Source organism: Falco rusticolus, chromosome 8 (assembly GCF_015220075.1).
Source record: "Falco rusticolus isolate bFalRus1 chromosome 8, bFalRus1.pri, whole genome shotgun sequence".
Lineage (NCBI taxonomy): Eukaryota > Metazoa > Chordata > Aves > Falconiformes > Falconidae > Falco > Falco rusticolus.
The window spans coordinates 47,722,970-47,749,340 of record NC_051194.1 but is presented as its reverse complement, the minus strand read 5'-3'; the positions used below and the strand labels follow the sequence as shown (position 1 = coordinate 47,749,340).

The following is a 26,371-nucleotide window of genomic DNA, read 5'->3' as shown; positions in this document are numbered from 1 at the left end:
CTCTTATGTGCTTTTGGTCATGTGCTGTTGTTCTTCCTCTTTCTATTCCAGTTCCTGCAAAGATTCACTTGCCCAAAAACCTGGAAGGCATGGGAGCTGTTCATGCCCTCCGAGGGGAAGTAGTGAGCATCAAGATTCCATTCAGTGGCAAGCCTCATCCTGTCATCACATGGCAGAAGGGACAGGACCTCATTGATACTAATGGACACTACCAAGTCATTGTTACACGATCATTCACATCCCTTGTTTTCCCAAACGGTGTTGACAGAAAAGATGCAGGGTTTTACGTTGTTTGTGCCAAAAACAGATTTGGAATCGATCAAAAAACAGTTGAATTAGATGTGGCTGATGTGCCTGATCCACCAAGAGGGCTGAAGGTAACTGACATTTCAAGGGATTCAGTCAACTTAACCTGGAATGAACCAGCTACCGATGGAGGAAGCAGAATCATAAACTACATTATTGAGAAACGTGCTACAACAGCAGAGCGATGGATTCGTGTTGCACAAGCTCGCGATACACGATACACAGTGGTGAACCTATTTGGCAAGACCACCTACCAGTTCCGTGTAATTGCAGAAAACAAGTTTGGCCAAAGCCAGCCTTCTGAACCTACTGATCCAATTATAACAAAGGAAGATAAGACCAGAGTAATGAACTATGATGAAGAAGTAGATGAGACCAGAGAAGTCACCACAGTTAAAGCAGCTCACTATTCTACAAAGGAACTCTATGACAAATACATGATTGCAGAAGAGCTTGGACGTGGGCAGTTTGGCATTGCACACCGCTGTGTTGAGGCAGTTTCGAAAAAGACTTACCTGGCCAAGTTTGTCAAAGTAAAGGGTGCTGACCAAGTTTTGGTAAAGAAAGAAATTTCCATTTTAAACATTGCTAGGCACCGAAACATCCTGTATCTTCATGAATCATTTGAGAGCCTAGAAGAATTGGTCATGATCTTTGAATTCATTTCTGGAGTTGACATCTTTGAAAGAATCAGCACACCTTCATTTGAACTTAATGAAAGAGAAATAGTAAGTTACGTACGCCAGGTCTGTGATGCACTAGAATTTTTACATCGCCACAGCATTGGACATTTTGATATTAAACCAGACAATATTATTTACTTCACAAGAAGAAGCTCTGTAGTTAAAATTGTTGAATTTGGTCAAGCCAGACAACTGAAGCCTGGAGATAGCTTTAGACTCCAGTTCACTTCTCCTGAATATTATGCACCTGAAGTACATCATCACGATTTAGTCAGCACAGCTACTGATATGTGGTCAGTTGGTGCTCTAACATATATACTTCTCAGTGGCATTAATCCCTTCATTGCTGAAACAAACCAACAAGTTATTGAAAATATTCTAAATGCTGAATACAACTTTGATGATGAAGCATTCAAAGACATAAGCATTGAGGCCATGGACTTCATTGATCGCCTGCTAGTTAAGGAAAGGAAAGCTCGGATGACAGCTGCTGAAGCACTTAACCATGTGTGGCTAAAACAGCAGACAGAAAAGACCAGCACTAAAGCCATCAAGACCTTGAGGCACAGGCGTTACTACCAAACTTTAGTAAAGAAGGAGTGGAACACAGTTGTGTCTGTAGCCCGCATTTCCTGTGGAGGTGCAATTAGATCTCAGAAGGGCATAACGGTGGCTAAAGTTAAAGTTGCACCAATAGACATTGGTCCCATTGCTGGGCAGATAAAGCATACCGTTACAGAAGAAGGAGGGCATGCCAAATATGTGTGTAGGATTGAAAACTATGATCAATCCACACAAGTCACATGGTACTTTGGTATGAGGCAATTAGAAAGCAATGAGAAATATGAAATCAAATACGAAGAAGGTGTGGCAACCATGTATGTCAAAGATGTTTCTAAATCTGATGATGGTACCTACAGATGCAAGGTAGTAAATGACTATGGTGAAGACAGCTCTTATGCAGAACTTTTTGTTAAAGGTGTGAGAGAAATTTCAGAGCACTACAGATGCAGGACTGTTAGGAAAGTGAAAAGACGGGTTGATGCTATGAGACTGTTGGAGCGTCCACCAGAATTTACTTTGCCTTTGTATAACCGCACTGCATACATTGGAGAAAATGTCAGGTTTGGAGTAACTATAACAGTTCACCCAGAACCTCGCTTAACATGGTTCAAATCAGGCCAGAAAATCAAACCTGGTGATGATGACAAGAAGTATGCTTTTGAATCAGACAAGGGTCTTTATCAACTTGTCATCAATAACGTCACTGAAGAGGATGATGCTGAATACAGTATTGTGGCACGCAATAAATATGGCGAAGACAGCTGCAAAGCTAAGCTGACTGTGATTCCGCATCCACCTCCAGCAGATGCCACGCTAAGGCCCATGTTTAAAAGACTGCTGGCAAATGCTGAATGTCAAGAAGGCCAAAGCGTCAGTTTTGAGATCAGGGTATCTGGTGTACCAAAACCAACGCTGAAATGGGAGAAAGATGGTCAACCTCTGTCCTTTGGTCCTAACTTTGATATAGTTCATGAAGGTTTAGATTATTATGCTTTGCATATCAGAGATACTTTACCAGAAGACAGTGGTTATTACAGAGTTACTGCTACAAACAGCGCTGGATCAACAAGCTGTCAGGCTTATCTAAAAGTTGAGCGTTTGAAATACGTCAAGCGTGAGTACAAGACTGAAGAAGAGCGGGAGAAGCACGTACAGAGGCAAATAGACAAGACCTTACGAATGGCAGAAATCCTTTCTGGGGTTGAAGCTGTTCCACTGACACAAACTGCACAAGAGGCTCTCAGAGAAGCTGCTATCTTATATAAACCAGCTGTTAGCACTAAGACTGTCAAAGGTGAATATGAAATTAAGAAAGAAGAAAAGAAAGAAGAAAGAAGACTTCGTATGCCATATGAGGTCCCAGAGCCTCGCAAACATGTGCGCACTACTCTTGAAGAAGACCAGAGTATTAAACACTTTGTCCCTCTGTCCGACATGAAGTGGTACAAGAGACTGCGAGACCAGTATGAAATGCCAGGAAAACTTGAGAGAACTGTTCAGAAACGCCAGAAGCGCATACGTCTTTCCAGGTGGGAGCAATTCTATGTGATGCCACTACCACGCATTTCTGATCAGTATAAGCCTAAATGGCGCATACCAAAGCTCACACAAGATGATCTTGAAACTGTGAGACCTGCACGTCGGCGTACCCCATCGCCAGACTATGAATACTACTATAGACCAAGAAGGCGATCACTTGGTGACTTGTCAGATGAGGAACTACTCCTGCCTATTGATGACTATTTAGCCATGAAGAGAACTGAAGAGGAAAGACTGCGCCTTGAAGAAGAGCTGGAGTTAGGCTTTTCCGCCTCCCCACCAAGCAGAAGCCCCCCACGCTTTGAACTGTCTGCCCTTCGGTATTCCGCTGCAGGAGCACAGGTCAGTTCAGAGGAAGAAAGGAAAAAAGAGCTGAGGTATTCAAGCTATCACATCCCCACTAAAGCTGACACCAGCGCACGCTATGCTGAGCTTCGTCAGCGCCACGACAGGGCTGCCTACAGACCACCTAAACAAAAGCAAAGAATAATGGATGAAAGAGAGGATGAAGAATTGCTCCGTCCTGTTGGCACTGTTCAACGACTTTCTGAATACAGGAGTGAGCTTGAATATATGGCAGAGGAGGAAAAGAAGAGACTCAGGAGAAGGAGGGAAAGAGCAGTAACTGAGATCACATCAGAAGAAGAAGAAGAAATAGAAATGGTGCAACAGGTTCACAGGGAATTTTCACCTCCCTCTAGATTACTAAGAAGAAGAAGATCTCTTTCTCCAACTTACATTGAGTTGATGCGTCCTGTATCTGAATTAATTCGACCTCGCTCACGGCCTCCTGAAGAAAGTGAGAGAAGATCCCCAACACCAGAGAGAACTCGACCACGCTCACCTAGCCCAGTTTCTAGTGAAAGATCGCTCTCTCGGTTTGAGAGGATGGCAAGATTTGATATATTTTCTAGATATGAGTCCATGAAATCTGCTTTGAAAACTCAGAAAACTATGGAAAGGCAATACGAAGTTCTGACTCAGCAGCCTTTCACCCTTGACCACGCTCCTCGCATTACCCTGAGAATGCGCTCACACCGGGTACCATGTGGCCATAATACCAGGTTCATTCTAAATGTCCAGTCAAAACCAACTGCTGAAGTGAAGTGGTACCATAACGGTATTGAGCTCCAGGAGAGCCGTAAGATACATTTTACTAACACCAGCGGTGTACTAACGCTGGAGATACTCGACTGCCACATTGATGACAGTGGAACATACCGAGCTGTATGCACAAACTACAAAGGTGAATGCTCTGATTATGCAACACTAGATGTTACTGGAGGAGATTACACTACATACTCTTCCCAGCGGAGAGATGAAGAAGTACCAAGGCCAATTCTACCTGACTTGACAAAAACAGAGGCATACGCATTCTCCTCATTTAAGAAAGCATCTGCCACAGAAGCAAGTTCCTCGGTGAGAGAGGTCAAATCAGAAATGTCAGCAACAAGAGAATCACTGTTATCATATGAACACTATGCTGCTTCTGAAGAAAAAATCACTGCAGCTGAAGAAAAATCATTGGAAGAAAGGACTGTACACAAGGCATTTAAAAGCACTCTACCAGCAACCATCCTTACAAAGCCACGGTCAATCACCGTTTCTGAAGGGGAGACTGCAAGATTCTCCTGTGATGTTGATGGTGAACCAGCACCAATGATAACATGGTTCCACGCAGGTCAACCCATTGTTTCTTCGAGGCGCTTCCAAGTAACACGAACACAGTACAAGTCTACCTTTGAAATTTCTATGGTCCAGATGTCAGATGAAGGAAGTTACACTGTTGTGGTAGAAAACTCTGAAGGAAGACAGGAAGCACATTTTACTTTGACCATTCAAAGAACAAAAATTCCAGAAAAAACAATTACATCACCTCAAACAATCAAATCTCCTGAGCCTCGTGTAAAGTCGCCAGAACCAGTTAAGTCTCCTAAACGAGTGAAATCTCCTGAACCCATCAGTGGTCCCCCAAAAGCAAAGTCACCACCTGGAGACAAAACAGCACCAGCAGAGAAAGTAAAATTACCAGCTGCTTCTCCACCAAAGATAAAACAGCATCTGAAAGCAGAAGCTCTTGGAGATACGGTAAAGTTATCCTGTGCAGTTGAAAGCAGTGTTTTAAGTGTCAGAGAAGTGGCTTGGTATAAGGATGGCAAAAAACTGAAAGAAAACCATCGTTTCAAGCTTCATTATGCAGCAGATGGCACCTATGAGCTCAAAATCCATGATCTTGTGGAATCTGATAAAGGAGAATACACCTGTGAAGTTATTGGGGAAGGAGGCGTTTCAAAAACTAACTTCCAGTTTACTGGCCAAGTATTTAAAAATATACATTCCCAGGTAAGAGGTGTGTCTGAAAGTCATAAATCAGTTCGGAAAGAAGATGAGGTGCTTACAGTTGCTGCTCAGAAGAAATCAGCAGGGGCAACTGAAGAAAAAGCAGCAGTTCAAGAAGTCATTAAAAAGTCAGTTGCTACTGAAGATGTGAAACAATTGAAAGCAGAAATTAAAGCTTCTTCAACTAAAATGACAGTGTCCGAAGGGCAGAAAGTGACGTTGAAAGCCAACATTCCTGGTGCCTCTGAAGTAAAATGGGTGCTGAATGGAATGGAGCTGAGAAATTCAGATGATTACAGATATGGTGTTTCTGGAAGTGATCACACACTAACTATCAAAAAGGCCAGTAATAAAGATGAAGGTATACTTACCTGTGAGGGTAAAACTGATGAAGGCATTATTAAATGCCAGTATGTTCTGACCTTTTCTAAAGAGCGCTCCAACGAACCAGCATTTATCACACAGCCTAAGTCTCAAAACGTCAATGAAGGACAAGATGTATTGTTCACCTGTGAAGTTGCTGGGGATCCTTCTCCTGAAATTGAGTGGTTTAAGAATAATCAACCTGTAAGTATTTATTTAATATATTTATTTGAAAAAATAGAATTATTCATAAAACTGATCTTAATTAAACATTTTTTTCCCCTCCTCAGATTGCTGTTTCATCGCACATCAGAGTAACACGCTCTAAAAACATATATTCTCTTGAGATTCGAAATGCAGCAGTGAATGACACCGGAAAATATACAGTCAAAGCAAAAAACTTACCATGGGCAGTGCTCTGCTACAGCATCTTTGACTGTACTCCGTAAGTTTGTTCTCAGAGTCTTGGGTTCAGACTAATCACAACTTCTTGCTGTAGTGTGTCTACTAAAGTGACTTAAGAGAAAAGCTACTGGTAATGTTGATTTAAGTATTTTAACAAGTTCCTATTTCTTTTGTATGTATAATATACAGTACTAAAACAGCATTAGAATCTTTATAACACCCACCGAGGAGCACACAGATGCGTGTTTACTTCAATAGATGCATGTTAACAGAAGGCTATGAGCATTCCTTCTAGGATGACTGCATTAAGACCTTGATGCTGGCAATTACTCCTCAATAACTAGCAGAATCTTTTCCAATAAAACACAGTTAATTTTTTTTATAGCAATTTAGCCATAGCTGAACTGGGTTTAATATTTTATTGGCTGTACTATTTCCCAGTTCCTAGCATCAAGGGGTTGCTATGATTTGCTGGTACGACTGTGCTTAGGTTTAAAAGAAAGCTGCAGTGATTGAGCTTTTCTGTTGCCTTTTATAGCTACAGAACAATGCAGTGAAATACAGACCTTCCTATACCATGCTTGTAAGACTTGAAAATGTTTCAAAACTTCTACAGTGTCTAATTCTAGTAATGGTTCTAATGGGAAATGCTGTGGGATGACCTGTTTCTTCTTAAGTATGCTTTCCCTTCAAGCTCATACATACTAATAACAGTTTCATTTAAAAATTACTGTTTGTGATTTGGACATCTTGAATCAAATGTAACCAAAATAATGTTTACAAAAAAAAATTGTAAACAATTTTATACTCCACTGCAGCTTTCCATTGAAAGCAAACTATGCTGTCTCTTCATTTCTGTAAAATTAACCATACAGAACTGCATGATTTTGTTAATGTGACGTTATCGGTTTTTCCTTCTATGTTTGCAATGCTCCTCAGCTCTAATTGAAGAACCTCCAAAAGAGGTAGTATTGAAGACAAGTGGCGACGCAAGCATGCACGGAAGTTTTTCTTCCCAGTCCTTTCAAATGGCTTCTTCTAAACAAGAGGCTTCATTCAGCAGTTTCAGCAGTAGCAGCATGACTGAAATGAAATTTGCAAGCATGTCTGCCAAAAGCATGTCCTCCATGCAAGAATCCTTTGTAGAGATGAGCTCCAGCAGTATTATGGGGAAATCTAGTATGGCTCAACTGGAGAGTTCAACTAGTAAAATGCTTAAATCGGGTCTGAGAGGTGAGCAATACAATTACTGGTAGAGTTAATGCTTCAGATATCCTGAAGTAGTCCTCAGAGCAAACCTGCTGCATGGCTTAGTGGAAACAGACTAACTTGGTATTTTTTCTGTTTTGTAAAGGAGTACCTCCCAAAATTGAAGCTCTCCCCTCCGATATCAGCATTGATGAAGGAAAAGTTCTCACACTATCTTGTGCCTTTTCTGGTGAACCTGCTCCTGAAATAACATGGTACTGCAGAGGGAGAAAAATTACCAGTCAGGACCAGCAAGGCAGATTCCACATTGAAACCAGTGAAGATCTAACCACCCTGATCATCATGGATGTCCAGAAGAATGACGGTGGACTTTATACCCTAAATTTAGGAAATGAATTTGGTACAGATTCTGCCACTGTGAATATTAATATTCGATCAATTTAGAGAGCTTAAGCTGTATTATTTACACTTGTCTTTTTACAAGTGATTCATATATGGACTGAAATATCTGATCTGTAAATATAAAAAAAAAAAAAATATTTTTGTACCTACCTGAATGAGACAAAGTCCAAAGCTATACATTATGACTTATAGTCATTATTGGCCTTAAGAATTTTGAACACTTTTTTCACTGACATGTACATACTGTATATAGCCGAAGTTAACGGTTATAAAGTTTTGTACCATTTATTTTATGACATTTTGAAACGTAACTTTTGGAACTAACAGTTGGTAGGAGAAAGTTTCTTAGCAAATGACTACCCTGCTCAACATTTAACTAATTTTTGCGCCTCAACTCATTGTTGATGTCTAAGAATGCCTCAACAGGTAGAGAGGCTCCCTGTTGAAGATTACCTACACCTAAGAGATGATACTGTGCATAGTATTTCATACATGCACGAATATTTATGTTGAATCAGAAATGTAAGGCATTGGTGATGTTTGCAATTACCCTCCTGTAAGCATTGCTTTAATGTTTTACATTGATCTGATTATGTCATAACTTCCATACCTGACTGACAACTTTTGGACAAGGTGCAAGCGGCCAGCACTTTGTTCACCCACTGCCTGTGTACTGTTTCTGACATATTGACTGCCTGAATAGCTTTAAAAAAGTAACATCACCTGGCCATCCCCTTAATCAACAAGGCTATTTAGGTACTCAAGTGCAGCAGCAGTACCTCCTCTTGGAGGTTCGTAGGGTGCAGTGATTGAGTTTGTGTGGTAGTATTAGATATCCAGTAGTCACTTCTGGGCAACTAAGCAATGAACCGCAGTTTGAAAACAAACTGTTGTTACAACATCAAATACCGCCCTGCACTTCAATTCGCTTTAGTTCTCCTAATGTAGTAATAAATCTTGTTAGCTGTTGAACCTCCTTGAGATAGAATTGTTCATTTGAAATAAAGCATGCTTTCTGCACCATAAAACCTGACTCCTTTTATTTATTTATTACACTCTGTTTTTACAGCTCCTGTACTACACTACAGAAAAAGCTACTGAAAGAAAAGACTAGGTAGAAATGCAGTTCTCCAGTGTAAGTCAGGTAGTTGTTGAAAATCCAGCCATCTATCAGAAACAGCCTGACCATCAGAAAAGTCTGCCTTAAAGACAAGACTGAAAAAAAAAATATCATTATAGGTTCTTCATCGACAAAGGATAAACTCTAGTAGCACATGCCTAAGCATTATGCAGTTACCATTCCTCTGGTAAGTGAATTTCCACTACACCTTATGTGGATAAATTGCTAATCTCTCTTCTTTATAGCTGGTCTCTGCTGCAAGGGGTTAAAACCTGCCTCCAGGAAACCCAGCTATCGCTTCCTTTTTTTGGCAGCTGCAACTGGTATAGACTGGTAGACCCTAACTGCCTGTACCTACAGGTTGTCTCCTCCCATAAGTGATTAAAGGCCCATGCCCCATCAGTTCCCCATCCCTCAAGTCAGCTGACATACCTATAGGAGCAAAGCCTGTCTTCACACTCTGGGGGCAGGGGGAAAACAGAAATCCCATGCAGGCAGGTCACAGTTTTGGTTACCTATGGAAAAAGAGTATCAAGGTCAAAGGAGCAACTCAGCTCCTAGATTTCACTCTGGTCAGGAGAAAAAGCTTGAGAACAAACATACTCAGCAATGAAACACTGCCTCAGGGGCTGTAAAATTCTCCCAAGTGGAGCAGGGGCCTTAGTTAGCAACACTACGTATCACTATGACTCCCAGCATACTACTACCACCATTACAAAAGAGTTTGTCAGAAGTAGTAAAGCAGGTAGCATATCTTTAAAAATCTATTCCCAAAAATATGTCTATAAAAAAAAAGTAGCCTACTATAATTTCCTACAAACCTCTATACTTACCAACCACTAGGTATCTAAATGATGCAGGAAAGCTAATAAATGGGGATGGAACAAGGACTAAAGTAAAAATAAGGATTTCAGAAGAGCAAAGGTTTGGGTCCGGACAAGATCCAGACTTTTTCCAGTGACAGATCCAGGAACATTTAGAAAAAAAATCATAAAGATGAAAGACTCAAGGGTGTGTGGTATTTCTTCCTTAGGGAGGAAAGTAAAAAAGAATAATTAACATGAGGTAAAAAATTATTTCACTATTTAAAGTACTCAAAGATAAAACCAAAACCTCAAGAAAGCTTCTCATTCTAATTCCAGTAGATGTTAAAAAAAAAAAAAAACAAAACAAAACAAACCAAGAAACTCAATACAAGACAAACCCACATAGGTACAGTCTTGTTTAACCAACAACTAACACGTGTACACAGGCACATAATAAAAATAACACTAAAAATGTCTCAGCAGGAAGTTATATATAGTGACAGACAGCATCTGCAGATTTAAGCATGGACTGTTCTCCACAAATGCTACTGGAAACTCTGTCTCCATCACCTCTACTGAACATATTTACTTAAACAAGAGGTGTGGTAGTGCAAGTTCACTATGCCTGTACCTCTCTGGCCCAACTCTGCAAGTGCATCTAGCTTTAAATGGATGAGTTGAGTCACTCACATGCCTAAAAATAGGGTTTACAGTATTCACTGACTTTGCTGAAACACAGCTTTAATAGGTAAGTTTACACGCCAACCTGCTGAGCAGTGCTGTTTCACAGGACTGCTAAGTGCATGCCAATATAGAGTGACATCGACAAAGTCACAACCTAAAGCTTCAAAATTCAGTTTCACAGAACCCATTCCCTAAACAGTAACACTTCTCAAGACAACAGATTAAGCAGTCTCTGGATAGAAAATAAACATCAAATGAGCAGGGAACATTTAAAATTATTTGCTTATCATGTTCAAGTTGAATATTCAGATTTTTAAAAGTACAAGCTGATACTTTCTCTCTTTAAAGATAAAATCTATTGCACCATAGGACGAAGTTCAGAAAAATATCCTACCACCAACAGGTGTGTGACAGCATTTGGACCTCATGTTTCCTGGGTCCTGCTGCGTAAGGAAAAACTTTAACAAAGCTCTGTGAGCTGCTATATAAATTCTATTATAGGGCTATACATTCTCTTCTAACATTTTACATCTCACAGCTTGAGAAAAATAACTGTGATGGTGGACAGCTATGATAACACTGAGAGATTCATTTTACTGCTAACAGACGAGAAACCCTAGTTCTACCATTGCATTTCAATTCTTACCATTGTTTCCACTTTCAATGACTTTTCCCTTCAAGGGGAGAAAATTATATGAACAGAACACAAAAATCTCCATCTCTGATAAAACATCTCTAGTTGGGCTTTTTCCTTCCCTCTTTTTGAAGATGATACTGTTCTACAGCTTGGATTTAAAAAAAAAAAGAAAAAAATCAGAATACTTAATGTCTACTAAAGAAAAAAAAAAAGCATAACAGTCAAAAATAAATCATTCAGTCATTCCCCACACTGGAACATGCCACAGTACTAATAGCAGCAGTACAAAGGCGAAAGGATGACAGAAAAAACAAGGTACTCTGACATGTCAGAAAATGACAGTCAGTGCATAGAAAAGTAAGAGTCAGATTCACGTACAGTAATTACAACCTGCTTCTGCAACTGTCACCCAGACTTCGCAGAAAATGCCTAGGCAGCCTGCAGAGTGCATTGAGAAAGGGAAGACACAGAAGCAGCCAAAGCAGTATTTATCACAAGAGTATATAAAACACTGGAAAAAGGAGGAAACGCTCTTTGAATCCTGTCCCTCAACAGGATTTAAAGTATTGACTTTGACATCTATAACTGAAAATCTTGGAGATGCCTGTTTACCTGCCCCTTTGAAAAAGCTGAAGGAAGCCTGCCTTTTCCCCCCGCCCCCAACACATCCATAAGATACAGTTGTGCTCTCATGTTTAGCCTTCTCTCCTCTACATGTGCTGGTTAGAACAGTCAGGGTATGGCTATGGGTATACATGCACCTGCCAAACGTTCTCGATTGTTCATCAAGACTTAACTAATATCAAAATAGTAAACAAAACACCTAAATAGCACCTTCTAATCACTACTGTCCATACACAATGGGAAATGCAGAGGTAAAGCACTTCTTTTAGAATGTTTTGAAGTACAGGCCATTAGTCTATCAGCTTTCTCACATTAGCGTGTTGGACATCCTTTGCAAAGCCAGTGAAGCAGTGGTCCCCCCACTGAACAGGCAGGGGACTGCCTAGCTTCCAAATCTTAGTTCACTGCTTAAGGTAGCTGCTAAGGGGCCGCCACGGCCTTCCAAGACAGCAGCACATTTCAGGATGTTTGTACACAGTTACAGTTACCTAGGGAAGCTTTACAAGTGAAATAAACATTCGTACCGTCCTTTGGTCCTCAGTGTTAAACAACTAGAGGTCTTCAGGATGGCAGCTGTGGATTTGGGCACCCAGGTTCTACATAAATCCCCTTCAAAGAGTAACTTTCTCTTCTAGATCTGGAATTCTTAGGTTCAGCCCTCAAAGCAGTCAAGAAACAGCTATAACAGGCAGGTTTCACGTTAAGTCTTTTAAAGCACGTTAATGAGGAACATCTAAAAAAAAAGTCAAATTCTCAGACACAGACGTTTACTTCATTCAGGTATTATAACTCTAAAAAGATAAACTTAGACCAGCAGGAACAACAGCTATGCAATACTTAAACTTGTGGTGGCATAGCAAGCAAAACTCAAGTTTATAGTTTGTGAAAATAACCCTAACACAAAGAGCTGTGATTTCAATTTTTAAATATTTTTTTTTTATGCAGAAGCAACCTCTGAAGTATTCCTAGCCCAAAGATTAATTTTCACAAGTTTAAAGCCCCTGAATGTTGTAATCTCAGTAATCTCTGACAAATCTCCAAATCAAGTGTTTGATTATTAATTCTTTATAGTACAAGCTAGTAAGCCATTTAAGCATGTTCCATTTCTAATTATCTGATGTCAAGAATGTCAAGAGAGTTCAGAGATACAACTCCATAATTAGACGTTACCATTTTTCACCCAAATATATGTAGTATGCTTGTATTCTTTAAGTGATAAATACTATTTTAAAAATTGAATTGGTTTAGAAGTACTAATTACACATTCTGTGTTGAGGTTCAGCTCCCACTCTCCACCAAAAAGAATAATGATGCAATTAGGCATTCCTGGTAAGCTATTCCCTGAATTGGAAAGGAAAAATCTAAGAGCATCCAGATTTCTTTAAGTCTTACTACACATGGATCACTGTGATTCAGCCAGCTAAGCATCATTTTCAGAAATGCCGCCTTAGCTCCAGATGCCAGAAGTATGACGGCATGTATTATAACAGAATCAGTGAAGATGGTACTTTAGGACTTCTGCCACAGTTTGGCACAGGTATATATAAAAAGTCCGATTTAACTTTACCAGGAACATGTTATGTACATACAAAGCCATCATTCCAGATTTAGTGACGTTTAGAAACCCAAAATGGTGCTGAAGTAATTATATGCAAACTCTGCGCCTGAATCTAATCATTACAACTTTTGACTGAACATTATAATCTATGTAGTGGTAAATCATTATTTACTACTATATGCACTGATAAGTCGCAGAGGTTTTTCTGCACAATGTGGAGTCCAAACTATCCCCTCTGTAGCAGCTGAAAGCCAGAAAAAGATACTTGTTAATGTGACATGTATTTAACACTGTACAAACCGGCAGAAACCTCAGTGACATTTCAAAAAGCAGATCTAAGACAGCATATAATCCAAGACACACTCATTGCAATTTGCAGTTTCTTGTCTGAACATCTTTTTTAATACTTGTTTTTACAATTGTTCTAAGTGTCATACAGAATACATTAAAGCAAACATTCAGGAAAAACAACGTACAAGCACATGTGTGGCTGATATGCATACGCAAATGCTAGCTGCATGAAAACTGACAGAACAGCACAAATGACAGGTCTGAGCTGGTATCCACAAATAACTTGACCTGTACAAACCATTCCACTCCATTTGACCCTTACTTAATGGCTTATAGACTGGTATTTTATATATGGGCAACAGCTCATATGTTTTTCCTCAACATTTGGACCTATTTTGATTTAGATAAATCAACAATCCAGAAACTTAAAAGGAAAACTTCCACTCCATTCACATCTGTCCTTTCCAGCCTGCTTCAAAAACACCAAATTATTCATATACACAAAAGGAAGACTAGTTAAACCAAATTAAAGAATATTTGATTATAAAAACAGATTTTGGTATGTGCTCGAATGCAAAAAACCCTGTACATTTATCTAGCAATTGTGTAAATCAAGAACATTAAATGGCTTGCTTAAAGTGCTCTACAGCTAAGACTTTATAGACCAAGTTTATCCCTAAATTAATACCCCAAAAATCTCCAAAAGCTTACAATGCTAACACTAACAACCTTATGGACCAAGGTGCTAGGAGGCACTGTTATACTATATCACTCATTAATTAAAGAGTCAAACTCCGATCTCACTTACACTTAATGCAAATTTACACTGATGTAACTGAGAGCAGAATCCATCTCCTGGTGTATGCCATTCTCAAATAATATAAAGGAGTTGCAAAAACAGAAGCTCCCTTTTGTATAAATATGTCATAAATAAAATATGTATAGATACAAATATTCATTACAACAGCAGCTTAATGGTCTAATATTTCAGCTCTTGCTTCTATAATACTTAGCTAAAAATGCTTCTTAAGTGAGCAGAGTAAATCTTTAACAGTGCTGCATTAGCTACTTGTGATGCTACACACCCCAGAAACAATTTATGCACATTTTGAAGCCTTTAGTAGATCTTTAGATCTTTAGTAGTGAAAGTAGGTAGAAATTTTTGATGCAAAAAAGAATAAATAAATAAAAACTATTAAATATCCAATGTTTGGTACAAATGCTTCATATTAAGTTATTTTTATACATTTGTTTAGAAAAATACACTAAATACTTCTACTTTCATTGGCTAAAAATAAGGACCGGATTATGTATATCCTTGTGTTTTTAAAGAAGGCAATGTCAATTACTGTCAAGCTGCTCGAGTAGACCCACTGGTGCCCATGCCCACAGCCCTTACACAGGCTAAAAAAAGCCACTGCAGGGCTAATCACAGCTCCTGGTGACAAATGACCACAAGGCCCATGGCACAAGGTGCATTTTCGCAAAAAAAATGAAACCTTTTTGCTGAAGTTTATAACCTGCAGGTTTACTAATGTATCAGTTATACCTTCACACTTTTTAAAAAGAGCTACATTTACAAATGTGGATGCTTATCTGTTAAGCCATCATTTGTTCCAAAAAAATGCACATTCAAACTATGAAATATTAGGAAAATACTCTCGCAAATAAACTATATAAAGATAAAATACACTTCAAAGATAGTTTTTATGTAATTCTATAAAGTGCAGAGAAATCCTTCTAAAAAGGGAAATGACTACTTCCTATAACAACAGTATAATTACAGCAGCTTTTGCATAGCATTATTTATAGAAAATTGAGTACTTTCTTCAGGAAGAAAAGGATGAAAGAGTCTCTTCCAGTTCAGATCTTTCATTTGATACTGATCTATTTTCTTCAGGAATGGTTGATGATACCAGATCTCCATTGACAGCACTTCTGGAACAGTGAGCAGATCCTACAAAGATATCAGTAAGTATTTAATTTTCAACCCCAAAAAAACTCACAGAGTCTGTCAGGGGTTTTTTTGCTATTTCCTATATATAAGCAACCATAAGCATAATTAGTCTGGACTTTTCCTGAAAAGATTTCAATGAATATCATGCCCAAGGAATGATGGATATGAAAAACGTTCATTCAGCTAGTATAAATCAAGTAATTATTTTTTAATACACAATGATTTTTACATTATAAAAGGACTGTAATCTGTGAGGTGCAGATATATTCTGTATAAGGAACATATCAACTTGTGTTTTCTTAAAAAAGACTGATGTATTGGTAAGCATTTAACTAAAACATTTTCCGTTATTAAAATGAAATGGATGACTTACTGCAACTTCGGTATGGCTAGGCTACCTGACAGGAAAGAGAAAGGACTAAGATAACTGGAAGGTATCAGAGGGAGCTTCTAACAGCGTAAGAAAACAAAAAAAACAGAGAAACTGAGCTAGAAACTAGAGCTATGTAGTAAGGAACAAAAAAAAGCCTGGTATTAGCAGAAAGACACAAGACAAACACTCTTCTGAGCAGTCCTGAAAGCAGTCGAGACTGGGCAACCAACACCAGAAAGTCCAGCTGGTAACAACAAAAGCCTTGCATAACAGCAGGTGAAATTGATGTGCACCCACATTAGCAATGGGACACAAAATAGGTTCTAACCTAATTCTGTGAGCTTGGGATACATGCCAGCATACCCTATGCTGCTGGCAGATGTGCAAGGTGAAAGAGGCGGTTACCCTGCAACATGCAAGCATCCGAGAAGCAAGGAGACAGTGCGGAGGTGTGAACACTTGCTTCATGGTAGATTGCAAAGCATTAGTACCTCTTTGTGCTCACATGGTTTCAGCAATGCGCAGGCCTCAGGGTTTTTTTTCAATCCAAGTGAGGCACCAGGCACTCCAAAAGGAAGAAAGACTAAGCCAGAACTAGTCAAGAAGAACTAGTCAAGTTAAAATCTCCCTGAGCAGAGTTAGGATGGAGTCAAAACGACAACAAGATTCAAAAGGAAAAGCCACAGAACTGGCTAACAATGCTATAGGCCCATCTGATCAGGAGGGAATAATATTCTGATCATGACATAACTTCATAGGTTTTTGGGTTGGTTTTATTTATCATGGCCAAGGTTGCACTCCTTCAGAACAGCTGTTCTCTACAAAAGGCAAGCAGCCACCAAAATGAACCATCTTTCCACAATGCACTGGGTAGAAATTACCCTCCACCACTCACAGGGGTCACAGAAAGGAGAATTTGTTTTGTGACTACAAGCAGGTGGCAAACAGTATTCCACACCACGTACCAGAACGTCATTTACGTAAGATTCTATTAATGCAAACATACCTTTTCTAGTTACGTCTCTATTTTATCTTGCCAGCAGTCCCACTGATATTGACACAACTACTGCAGCTGCAAAATCCTTTTCAATGTGAATGAAAGCCAGCACAAGTCAGTCACAAACTACAAATGCTTTGAGTTATAATATAGGAATCTTAAAACCAAAACTTTGCGTAACTAGGAAAAGTTTTTTCCTCATGCTGGTATCAACACTGGAACAGCTGCTATAAAAAGAGTAATAAATTGTATAGAGAAATACAAATGAACACCACCCCTCTTCCAAACTTACTCTGAGAATCTTCAAATGGAGTATCACTGTAAAATTCTGTATCTGAGTATGTTCTTCTGCGCCACTGTGAAAATCGGTGAAGGGATGAAATTGGTTCTTTTACAGAATGATTATTCCTACAAAAGAAATGAGATCTATTAGTAAGCAAAATCTGTAACAACCCCCCCAAACTTAATATACTTTAGACTTAAAATAATTTCAGTGCTTAAACTGTTAGTATCGATGTTTTTCACTATACAAAACTAAAAACTTTATTTTCACAATTAGAAAGCCTGAAAATGGAAATAAAAATATAACACCATGTTTGCATCCAGAAGAAAATAAATTGAGAATCTGAAATACTGACTCAAAAAGAATGTTAACATTTCAAGCTCTGTGTCATGAACTTGCCAGAATAAGTCATTTGCATAGCTTCTAGTATGAAGAAAAGTTTATAGTGCATGAGAGACAGCAGCTGCATTATTTGCTACCAACGCTGATAATCTCCACCCCTAGTTTTCAAAATTGCATCAGCTTACGCTCTTTAACTTTTCTTCCCCAAGCAAACAATCCTTCTCACATTTTTATTTTAATGCTAGCAGGCTCAGGGAGTTTTTTTTGAGACATAAGAAAAAAAGCTTACTGAAATAGAAAATTACCTTTCTGAATAGCAAGGACCAGGGTGGCTAATGGAACGTTTCATCTAGGGAAAAAAAAAAAATCCAAACAACAAACCACACCAAAAATGTCACAACCTACTTATAAGAATAATATGCATGCCTAAATTAATTTTTACTTTATTTACAGTCTTTACAATACAGCACAAACTTTTCTTGTTTAATTAAAAGCAACCATTCTTAGTTAAAAATCTAATTTAACTATATGAAAACAGATGGACTGCCATCAACATTCGAAGTTTTAAAACATTCACACAGGAAGTAGTTTTCTACAACAAAATACTACCTAGTTTCTATGGAATTCACTCTCTTTTGCTCCAAAGTTATTCATACAGCCATTTTTAACTGCTAAGATATGCAGAAATATCAAGACATGTTTCCTCTACCAAATGCCAGCTTAAATTCTCCATCACCCACTAAAGTCAAATCCTGCCTCTTGATTCCTTGTGGTTCTCCTGATTATCACTGTCAAATCTCTATGCATATCCAAGAAAGTTATTAATTTATATCAATAATGATCGGCTTTGTAAGTAAACTGGTGATAGAGATGTAAAAAAAAAAGAAACAGTTGAACTGAGGAAAAGTTAAACCTCATTCATTTGCAAGTTACCTCATTACAGGGTCTTGATATGTAAAATAAAAGACTGATTCTGTAAAGGCTAGCAAACAAAGACTGGGAATGGAAAATTATTGATTTATATTTAGGACCAGTACGGATCATAACAGAGTCAAGATTTCAACTGCTGACATCATAGCACATAGCAATAGCATAGTCATCAGCCATTCTTTCCCCTCATTCAACCAACAATATGAGACTTAAGAAAAAAATAGTATTTCAAAATGTCTAAACCATTTGGACAGGTGATGGTGACACAGGAGAAACCAGGGGATCAGGGTGAGGCAGCTGGAACATTTCTGGCTTAAACTTGGCATTAGCAATCTTCACACATTCTTCAAGTGTTGTGATAAATGTATTGCATGTGGCGCTAAGCAAGGAAGAGGCTTCATGCATGTTCTGAAAATAAATGAAAGCACAAGCATAAGCAAGAAAAAAAAAATATTAAAAGATGCAAATACAACTCTCCCCACCACCACGCCCACACAATTTCCCTCATTACCAAAAAGAGCTTCCATTTCCCATTTTATTTAAGCAAATGTACATTTTCCAATGAGGATAATTTAAGCAAGTAACATGACAGCATGGTAACTTCTTTCTGGCATCTGAATTTGTTTAGGGTATCAGCCAACAATGCTGTAACTTTTTACTGCAAAGCTTGTGTGAGTGACTAACTAGTGTCAGAAGATCATTCAGTGAAACAAATGAATTGCAGCAGAATGCACCAACAGCTTTATCACTCCAGTGGAAGGAGCCTGCAGGTCAGTTTCACCTTGCTGTAAACAATTTGCTTTGTTGCAATACCATCAGCCCCTCGCTTTGCCCTATGGTGGACAACTATATTGTCCACACGCTGCTCAAGAGTGTAAAGTATGAAGCCATTCATAATTTCCAGTACTAATTTTCATTCGAAAGCAGAAATACTAGCATGATGTTACTTGTGCATATTCAGACAGATTAGCTACACTGCAGGTTTCCAATACCTGTAACACCAGCTTTCACTGCTAACAAATCGGCAAACCCTCCTAACACAAGGACGAGAAGAATGGACAAACAAGATTGTTTCAACTACTTTGCCCATAACGGAGATGCAAAACATGACAAATTATTGCCCAACTCATACAGCAGCTCTTCTGGCCTTTTAACCAAATGACTCAATTGCTTCCTAATGCATGTTACAATTACATTTAAGTCATCCAGGTACTTTATGCACATATATTCAGTTAGTATTATACACACACAAGCACTCAAAAATTGACCTTAGGTTAAATCTCCCAACGTTAGGGAGATTAAAAAGCCATAAAATGTCAACAGAAATTTGAGGTCTGTTATATAATTAGGTTCTCCAATGGCATTCTAGAAGTACTGTACCTCAATGCTGGGAGAAGAGCGAGTCTCATCATGGTGAACAAATTCTTGTATTGTATGAACTTGCTGCATTAAAAGATCACAGTAGAGACGAAGTTCGGACATTTTGGTTTTAAGAGATTCACTGGTCTCACTTATTTCTATAAAAAATAAAGGAAGTATAAATTTATTGCATACAATGTAGGTACACATTTTAATTTTTAAGCACTTTCCCTTTTAATTTAGTTAGCAGTTCAAAAATTCGCTTAAACTTTCACTTAATTTTGAGGAAAATTGCATTCTACAATGAGTCAAGAACTGTACTTGAGGCAGGCAATAGTCTGTACCTTTGGATAACTGACACTAATTTAATGACCGTTAAGAAAGAGGCATATTACTACAAAAGATAAAGTTGAAATCTTTCTTAGCTGCAATGTAAGGTAGAAAAAGTTTAGTGGATGAAATTTACACCCACATGAGTGGCTGGAAATAGTTACATTAAGCCAGCCAAGAAAAATTATGGAAAACACAATAGTAATTATAAAGAATCAAACCAGCAGAAATGAAATGGCTTCACAACGGCTATGAATCGTATGTTTGTTCTTGTAACAACAAGCTGGTGGTATTTCAGCTATAGAAGAGGTCAATGGAGGCAACCTCTAATCCAAACATCAAGGGGGAATTTACCATATAGATGACTAGAAATAATTACAATTTATATTTAAAGACAATAATACTGACTTTCTCCCACAATATCTATACACTATCATTATCTGAAAACAAGCATTTGAAAAAGTGGTACGATTGTATATGCTTTAGGTAACACACATACCTTTTTCTTTTTTTGTTCTGGTATCTGCTAAACATGCTTTTGCACTCCCCAGTGCTACCAGCCACCTTTGCCTTTCAGCTGCATTAACTGCTTTCATATAGAAATGCTGTTCCCCTGGGATGATTAGCTCCATTCTTGTGTTGTCTGTTGCATGAACTTATGATAGAGAGGAAAAAAACAATTTTGAAAAAAAAAAACAAAAACAACCACACAAACAAAACCAACCTCAACTCAGTAACAACTATTTATTAAGTACTGATCAAAGTATTTTGAAATGTTTATTACAATCCCGTAATAATAATCACATTGTGATTTTGGGTTACTCAACCTGCTGCTCAGCCCTTCTCCTCAGCAGGCCTTCAAGACAACAGGTAGGAACACAAGATGCCGAACAGCAGCCAGACTCGAGTATAACGGGGTCCCCTTTCTGCATTAACAACACATGGCGTATGGATCTGTAGTAACTGTTGTATTCCAAACCTGGTCTAAACGTGGCAAACTGAAGAGGTCTGTTGCAAGGACAAGTTATTTATGGAGGAATAAGATAAGAACTGAAATAATCTCCCTTTCTAGACAAAATCTGGCTTCACAAAGTTGCAAAGTCAACCAAGAACCAACGTGGACTTTGTTTACAGTCTATTATTCTCAATACTACATCTTTAACTGAATACTCTGCTGAGTTTCATCTTATCAACCACAGTTCCTTCAGACCTACTCCCCAACAGCCATGGATGCAGGAAACTGTACCAAATCCAGACTTCAGCTACTATCTTGCCTTCACCAAAAGAACAAGATGACAAGCAAAATGAACAACTGGAATGGCCAAAAAGTGGATCCTCCACATCACTGATTTCATCTACATCAAGGAAACTAACAAATAGGAGATACCACAGGAAAAACACATGGTGGCCCATGTAAAATAAGAAGTCTCACTTTTTAATATGCAAGTACCCATATCACAAGCCCAGTCATCTGTGGGTGTCTGGAAAGAGGTCAAGCGTTGAGAGCCATGCAGAGTTAGACAATGCCTTGCTACTAGCCAAGAAGGCTGACCCACAAAGGCTGAACTCAGTCTGACACAAACAGTTCACTTACTAACTCTAATACACCCATCACCCAAACACAGGGGCATCTGCTAACAGTGACAAAAGTAAAAAATGACTCAGGAAAGCAAAAGGCTAAACATTTCTGGTTTATGAGAACCTCCACTTTTGGGTAACTGCTGCTGCTTCTCTGAAAAACTACCATTCATAATTCAGTCTCTTATCCCTGGTCCTAAGAGGGAAAAGCGGGAGAACTAAATAACTAGACAAGACAACTTCAAGAGTAAGCCACGTTGCACACAACTATTTAAAACAAAAATGAATATATTGTGGGTTCTAAATCTCAAAGCAGAGCTCTGTCAAAAACATTTTTTTCTTTGCCACCCACTTCATAATTCACATTCATTATTATTTGTGAAGCAGTCACACTGGACTATAGATAAACAAAAACAGAGGAGGAAAAACTTGTGATGCAAAATGTCTGTTGGGTGATCTTTTCTGTCTCCCTGACAGCTAAAATTTCCTCAAGCAGAAATCTATTAATTCTTACCTTTTATTTCACACACAGCCATCTTTATACTTCCTTTGCTGCCTTTGCAAACATCATCCTGTGAATCATAGTATGACAATATCCCATTGTCTAAAACAAACCACCGAGGCTGCCAACCTAGCAAGATCAAAAACACAAAAAGGAAAGTTTAGTCTAATTACAAAACTGCAAATCAAATTCAGCACATTGGCTGTTAAAAAACTTTTATTAAAAATGCAAACATTAAACTATTCTTGTAACACACAAGGAAGTAAACAATCTGCACAGCCTGAAGACCAGAGCCGCTCTATAACCAGGCTAACATTATATGGATACTTCACTCCCATTCTTTTTGGATGCAAGACCAGCAGTATTTCAGTTTCCACTATATTATGTTCTAGAGCAAAATTAAATTTTAATTTAGCCACCAAGCAGGTGCCTATTTTGAAGGCTAATAAATTACATACCTCTGAAGAACCATTCTCATTCAAGTATATTTTTCAGGTAGACTTTCTTAAGTTTGTAGGATCTTATTTGTAAATTATGAAGAAATGACTGATGTCACCAACTGCTACGCTACGGTCTCCTCTGCCTACTGTACTTCAGTGAAAACTTTATGTTTCACACTTAACTATTGACACACCATCTTCTCTGAAAGTAGCCCCAGCTCCACCACTCAACAACAATTTAATGTCAGGCATTTTGCAGAGCACTGAAACAAGAGCTATATTCCTAGGTCCATTTGTGAGGACAGCGTATACCAGATCAGCATTATCAAAATTATGTAATGATCTCCAGCTTCGCTACACCTACAAAACAGAGCAGTTTATGCATAGACACAAATATCTGTGAGAACTCTATGCAGCATTACACCATACAGTAAATTATTGTCACGAGTCCTGCTCGATTAAAATATATTAGCATACTTTACTCCCCATCCTGCCCTTTTCTTTTTTTAACAGCTATTTCATAAAACTCAACACTCACTGGAATAGGCGCCCTAATTTTTAATACTAACTGCAAGAACTAAAATATTTTAGTAGTGTAACAATTACGCTGGCCCATTACAGTCTGGGTCAGCTGTACAATAGGAGCAGATTATCCCTCTGTTTTACAAGTCAACACGAAACTTTAGCTTCCTGCTTGGCTTAGGGTTTGGAATGGCAACAACTGCGTGGCCAAGAGCTCAACACAGCTGGCGATACGAAGGTGTGATCCACGGCACTTCGCAATCGCCATTCCAATGAAGCAAGCTGCACCCATTCAGACCAGGAGGCTTAATCAGGTACCAGACTCCTGAAAATCAGCTAAAGGCCTCCGACTACTCACATTAAGTCATTATGAGTTTCAACACTAATTCAAGAAGTGTAAGACCGGGCCCCATTACATCATGTCTCAATCCCATGATAAGGAAATAACAACATGCAACTAATTTTTTTTTATTTATTTGCTTTAATGGTAAGTGTCTGTGCCTTTCAAAATGCAGAGTGGTAACTAATAGGCAGATCGACACTCAGATATTAAAATTGAATGTAAAAGAAGTATAAACATTGAGGGATTCCAACTCCCATAGGAAATATTTCAAATTCTGTGCGTACATCACCACTCATACTCAAAGAAAATGCACACAATCATGAGTGGACCCGTAAAACAAAGCTCAGAAATGCACTGATGTGGGTTTTTTTCTGCTACAGTGTTGCAAAATGTTGACTCTGTGCTGCCCTTATCTCCTAAGCACATGCAGGGGTGGGTAAGTAGATCCCTGTCTCAACAGCCTGATTCTGATAAAACAGAGATGATTATTGCAGACTCACATGATGCTGGTACTGGAAAAAACAGAAGCAAAGGACTTAAGACTCCCAAGTGCCTCACAGAAGCAAGCTAAAGAACAAAACCACCTCTTCTGATTCAAAATTGAACAGCATCCCATGTTTGATAAAGTATTTAATAAATTCGAACCTCACAAATTCTTAGATACTGTATTACTGGAGGGGGGGGGGGGGGGGAGGGGGGCAGGGGGAGAGCTGTATTTATTTCTGGTTTGCTTTTAATGAAGGAGAAAACATTTTGAATATTTTCCACAATGCCTCAGCAACAGTGACAAGCTCTTTTGCTGCTTGGCTTCTACCATTAATGACCACAACTACTACAGCCTATCTCTGGTTACAAAAACAGATAGCAGGGTAACAAGAAAGTTAGTAATAAAATTTTAAAGTTCCACTAATATGATTAGATCACTTTTTAAAAAATTTAAAAAATTTGCTACCCTCCTATATTCTTGAAATTGTAGGGAATTCCTGACACACTGTAATTCTGAAATGCAAGAGCAAGTGCTCTCACTTGGCCAGCGCACAGAAGGAAGGGTTCTGCTGATTTTAGAGGGCTACTGACCTTTCAGCAGAAGTTAGCTGCACGTTGATGGAACAGTCTATTGTGTGCACAGCATTCACAGTTACTATGGAATATTTACTTATTAAATAACAGACTTCAAATGGGAAGTTTATATCAAACATCACATGGGCTCATTACCTGTGACTTTTTTACCTTCTGCGACAGTGACATTTCTGGTCACATAAGTGACAATTTCCACTCTATTTTGAAAAGAAACATGTACTTGTTACTTCTTTCATAATTGCAATTTTTCCTGTATTTTCTCCACATTTATTGTGAATTAGTGACACATGTATCTTCTTAAATATCTATTTAATTACAGTACAAGTGTTCTCTTTCACCAGAAGGCCAGTATAAGCGGTCACGTATTTGCTATGCAAAATGCAAGATACGCTCTGTACACTTCAGTTCACACAGCAAGCACACAGTGTCTTTGCAACGTGGCCCACATCCTTATAAATGCTCAGAACAGAGTTTCATACCACTCCACGCTCAAAATCTGAATATGCTGAAGTAAGGACAGCACATATGAAGTGCCAGTGAACAAGAGGGCACAGAAAATATCGCCAAAGCAGTCAAACACAAGGCCTGATTAAGCACGGTACATGATCCAACACTGATCTGCTCTGGGGGGACAATTAGTCCTATTAGTGTCAGAAAAGAAATGTTTCACCTGGACAGCACCATCTACCCATTGCGCTCTCCAGAGGGAGGTGGTGTCTGTTAGGGCAGAGGGTGAGGCAAACAGAACCGGAGCTTTGATGGCAAATGCAGGCATTAGGTGCATCTTCATCTGCAGCGCTTCTGAAAATACATTTTGTGAAACCTCTCCCAGAACTAGAGTTTTTTTATGTTTTACAGGTTAGCATACAGGAGCACCAGCCTCACAAAAAACACCATTCAAAAGCAAATTAAGAGAACACGGACTTTTACATCTAAGTGCTAACACTTGGGATTAAAAGACGCAATCCTAAGTGATTCCGGAACTGCGAGCAAGGACACCTTCCAAGTTTGCGGGCTGCAAAGCAGCGCTATTTCTGAGCGGGCACAGGCGGAGGGGACAGTCCCTCAGCGGGGCCGTTAGAACGCGGCACCTCAGGCGGCGCCTCCCCGCCGCCGGTCCCGGCAGGAGCCCCCGACCCACCCGGGGGGCCGCAGGCCGGCTCTCCGGCGGTCCCTGGCCGCCCCGCTCCCAGCGGCGGACGGCGGGGGCCGGGCACGTCTGGGCCGTGAGGCCGCCCGGGGGCCGCGCCGGTGCCCGCCGGGCTGCGGGGCAGGGGCGAAAGGGCTCGGCCGGGCCCGGCCTGCCGCCACCCCGCGCCACGCACACGGAAGCGCGACCGCCGCCGCGCGCCGGCCCCCGGCCCAGCCCCCGCCGCGCCAGCCGCCTCAGGGCCGCCGGCAGCCCCGCCGGGCCGCTCCCAGCGCCGCGCCTCTGAGCGCAAGCGCCCGGCAGCTTCCCCGCCGGCGCGTTAGGAACGGCTGCCGCGGGAGGCCGGGACCCTGCGCCGAGCGGCCGAGGCGCCCCCGCCGCCCCAGCCCCCGCCGCGGCCGCCTACCCGCCAGGTAGTTGGTCCACTTGTAGAGGACCCCCTCCATCGCTCAGAGCCCGGCGCCGGGCCGCATCCTCCTGCGCCGCCGCGGGGAACGGGCGGCCGCCGCCGCCGCGGGGATGGGCTCTCGCCTCCCGTCCCCGCGCCGCTACTCCCTGCGCGCGGAGGCGGAGCCGCTCAGCTCAGGCGCGGCGGCAGCGGCGGCCCCGGGGCGCCACCCGCCCCGCGGGGCGCTCCGCACCTCCCATGCGCCC

General features: G+C 40.0%; 2 protein-coding genes across 7 annotated transcripts in view; one reads left to right on the top strand and one right to left on the bottom strand.

Annotated features, from left to right (window-relative positions):
- The window catches only part of TTN (titin), a 238,738-nt gene extending 229,899 nt beyond the window's left edge, over positions 1-8,839 (top strand). The window contains 5 exon segments of the mRNA XM_037397744.1: positions 52-5,999; positions 6,086-6,196; positions 6,198-6,240; positions 7,140-7,433; positions 7,555-8,839. Of these exon segments, the coding sequence (XP_037253641.1) occupies positions 52-5,999; positions 6,086-6,196; positions 6,198-6,240; positions 7,140-7,433; positions 7,555-7,853 (6,695 nt within the window). The 3' untranslated portion in view covers positions 7,854-8,839.
- Positions 5,881-26,308, bottom strand: PLEKHA3 (pleckstrin homology domain containing A3). 6 transcript variants are annotated; one of them, XR_005105782.1, is made up of 12 exons: positions 25,238-25,461; positions 24,703-24,764; positions 22,195-22,311; positions 20,602-20,757; positions 19,794-19,930; positions 18,657-18,821; positions 17,789-17,832; positions 17,151-17,266; positions 15,356-15,488; positions 12,207-12,361; positions 9,364-9,446; positions 5,881-5,967 (listed from the first exon to the last, which is right to left on the bottom strand). XR_005105782.1 is itself a non-coding variant. In XM_037397746.1 (9 exons), exons 1-9 carry the CDS (start codon positions 25,249-25,251, stop codon positions 15,361-15,363), a joined length of 939 nt encoding a protein of 312 aa, XP_037253643.1. In that variant the 5' UTR covers positions 25,252-25,459; the 3' UTR covers positions 13,607-15,360. The 6 variants fall into 6 exon arrangements, 3 of the variants coding, with proteins under 3 accessions (XP_037253643.1, XP_037253646.1, XP_037253645.1); XR_005105780.1 differs by lacking the exon at positions 12,207-12,361; XR_005105781.1 differs by lacking the exons at positions 5,881-5,967; positions 12,207-12,361 and adding an exon at positions 7,566-7,666.
- Between the last annotated feature and the right edge of the window lie 63 nt (positions 26,309-26,371).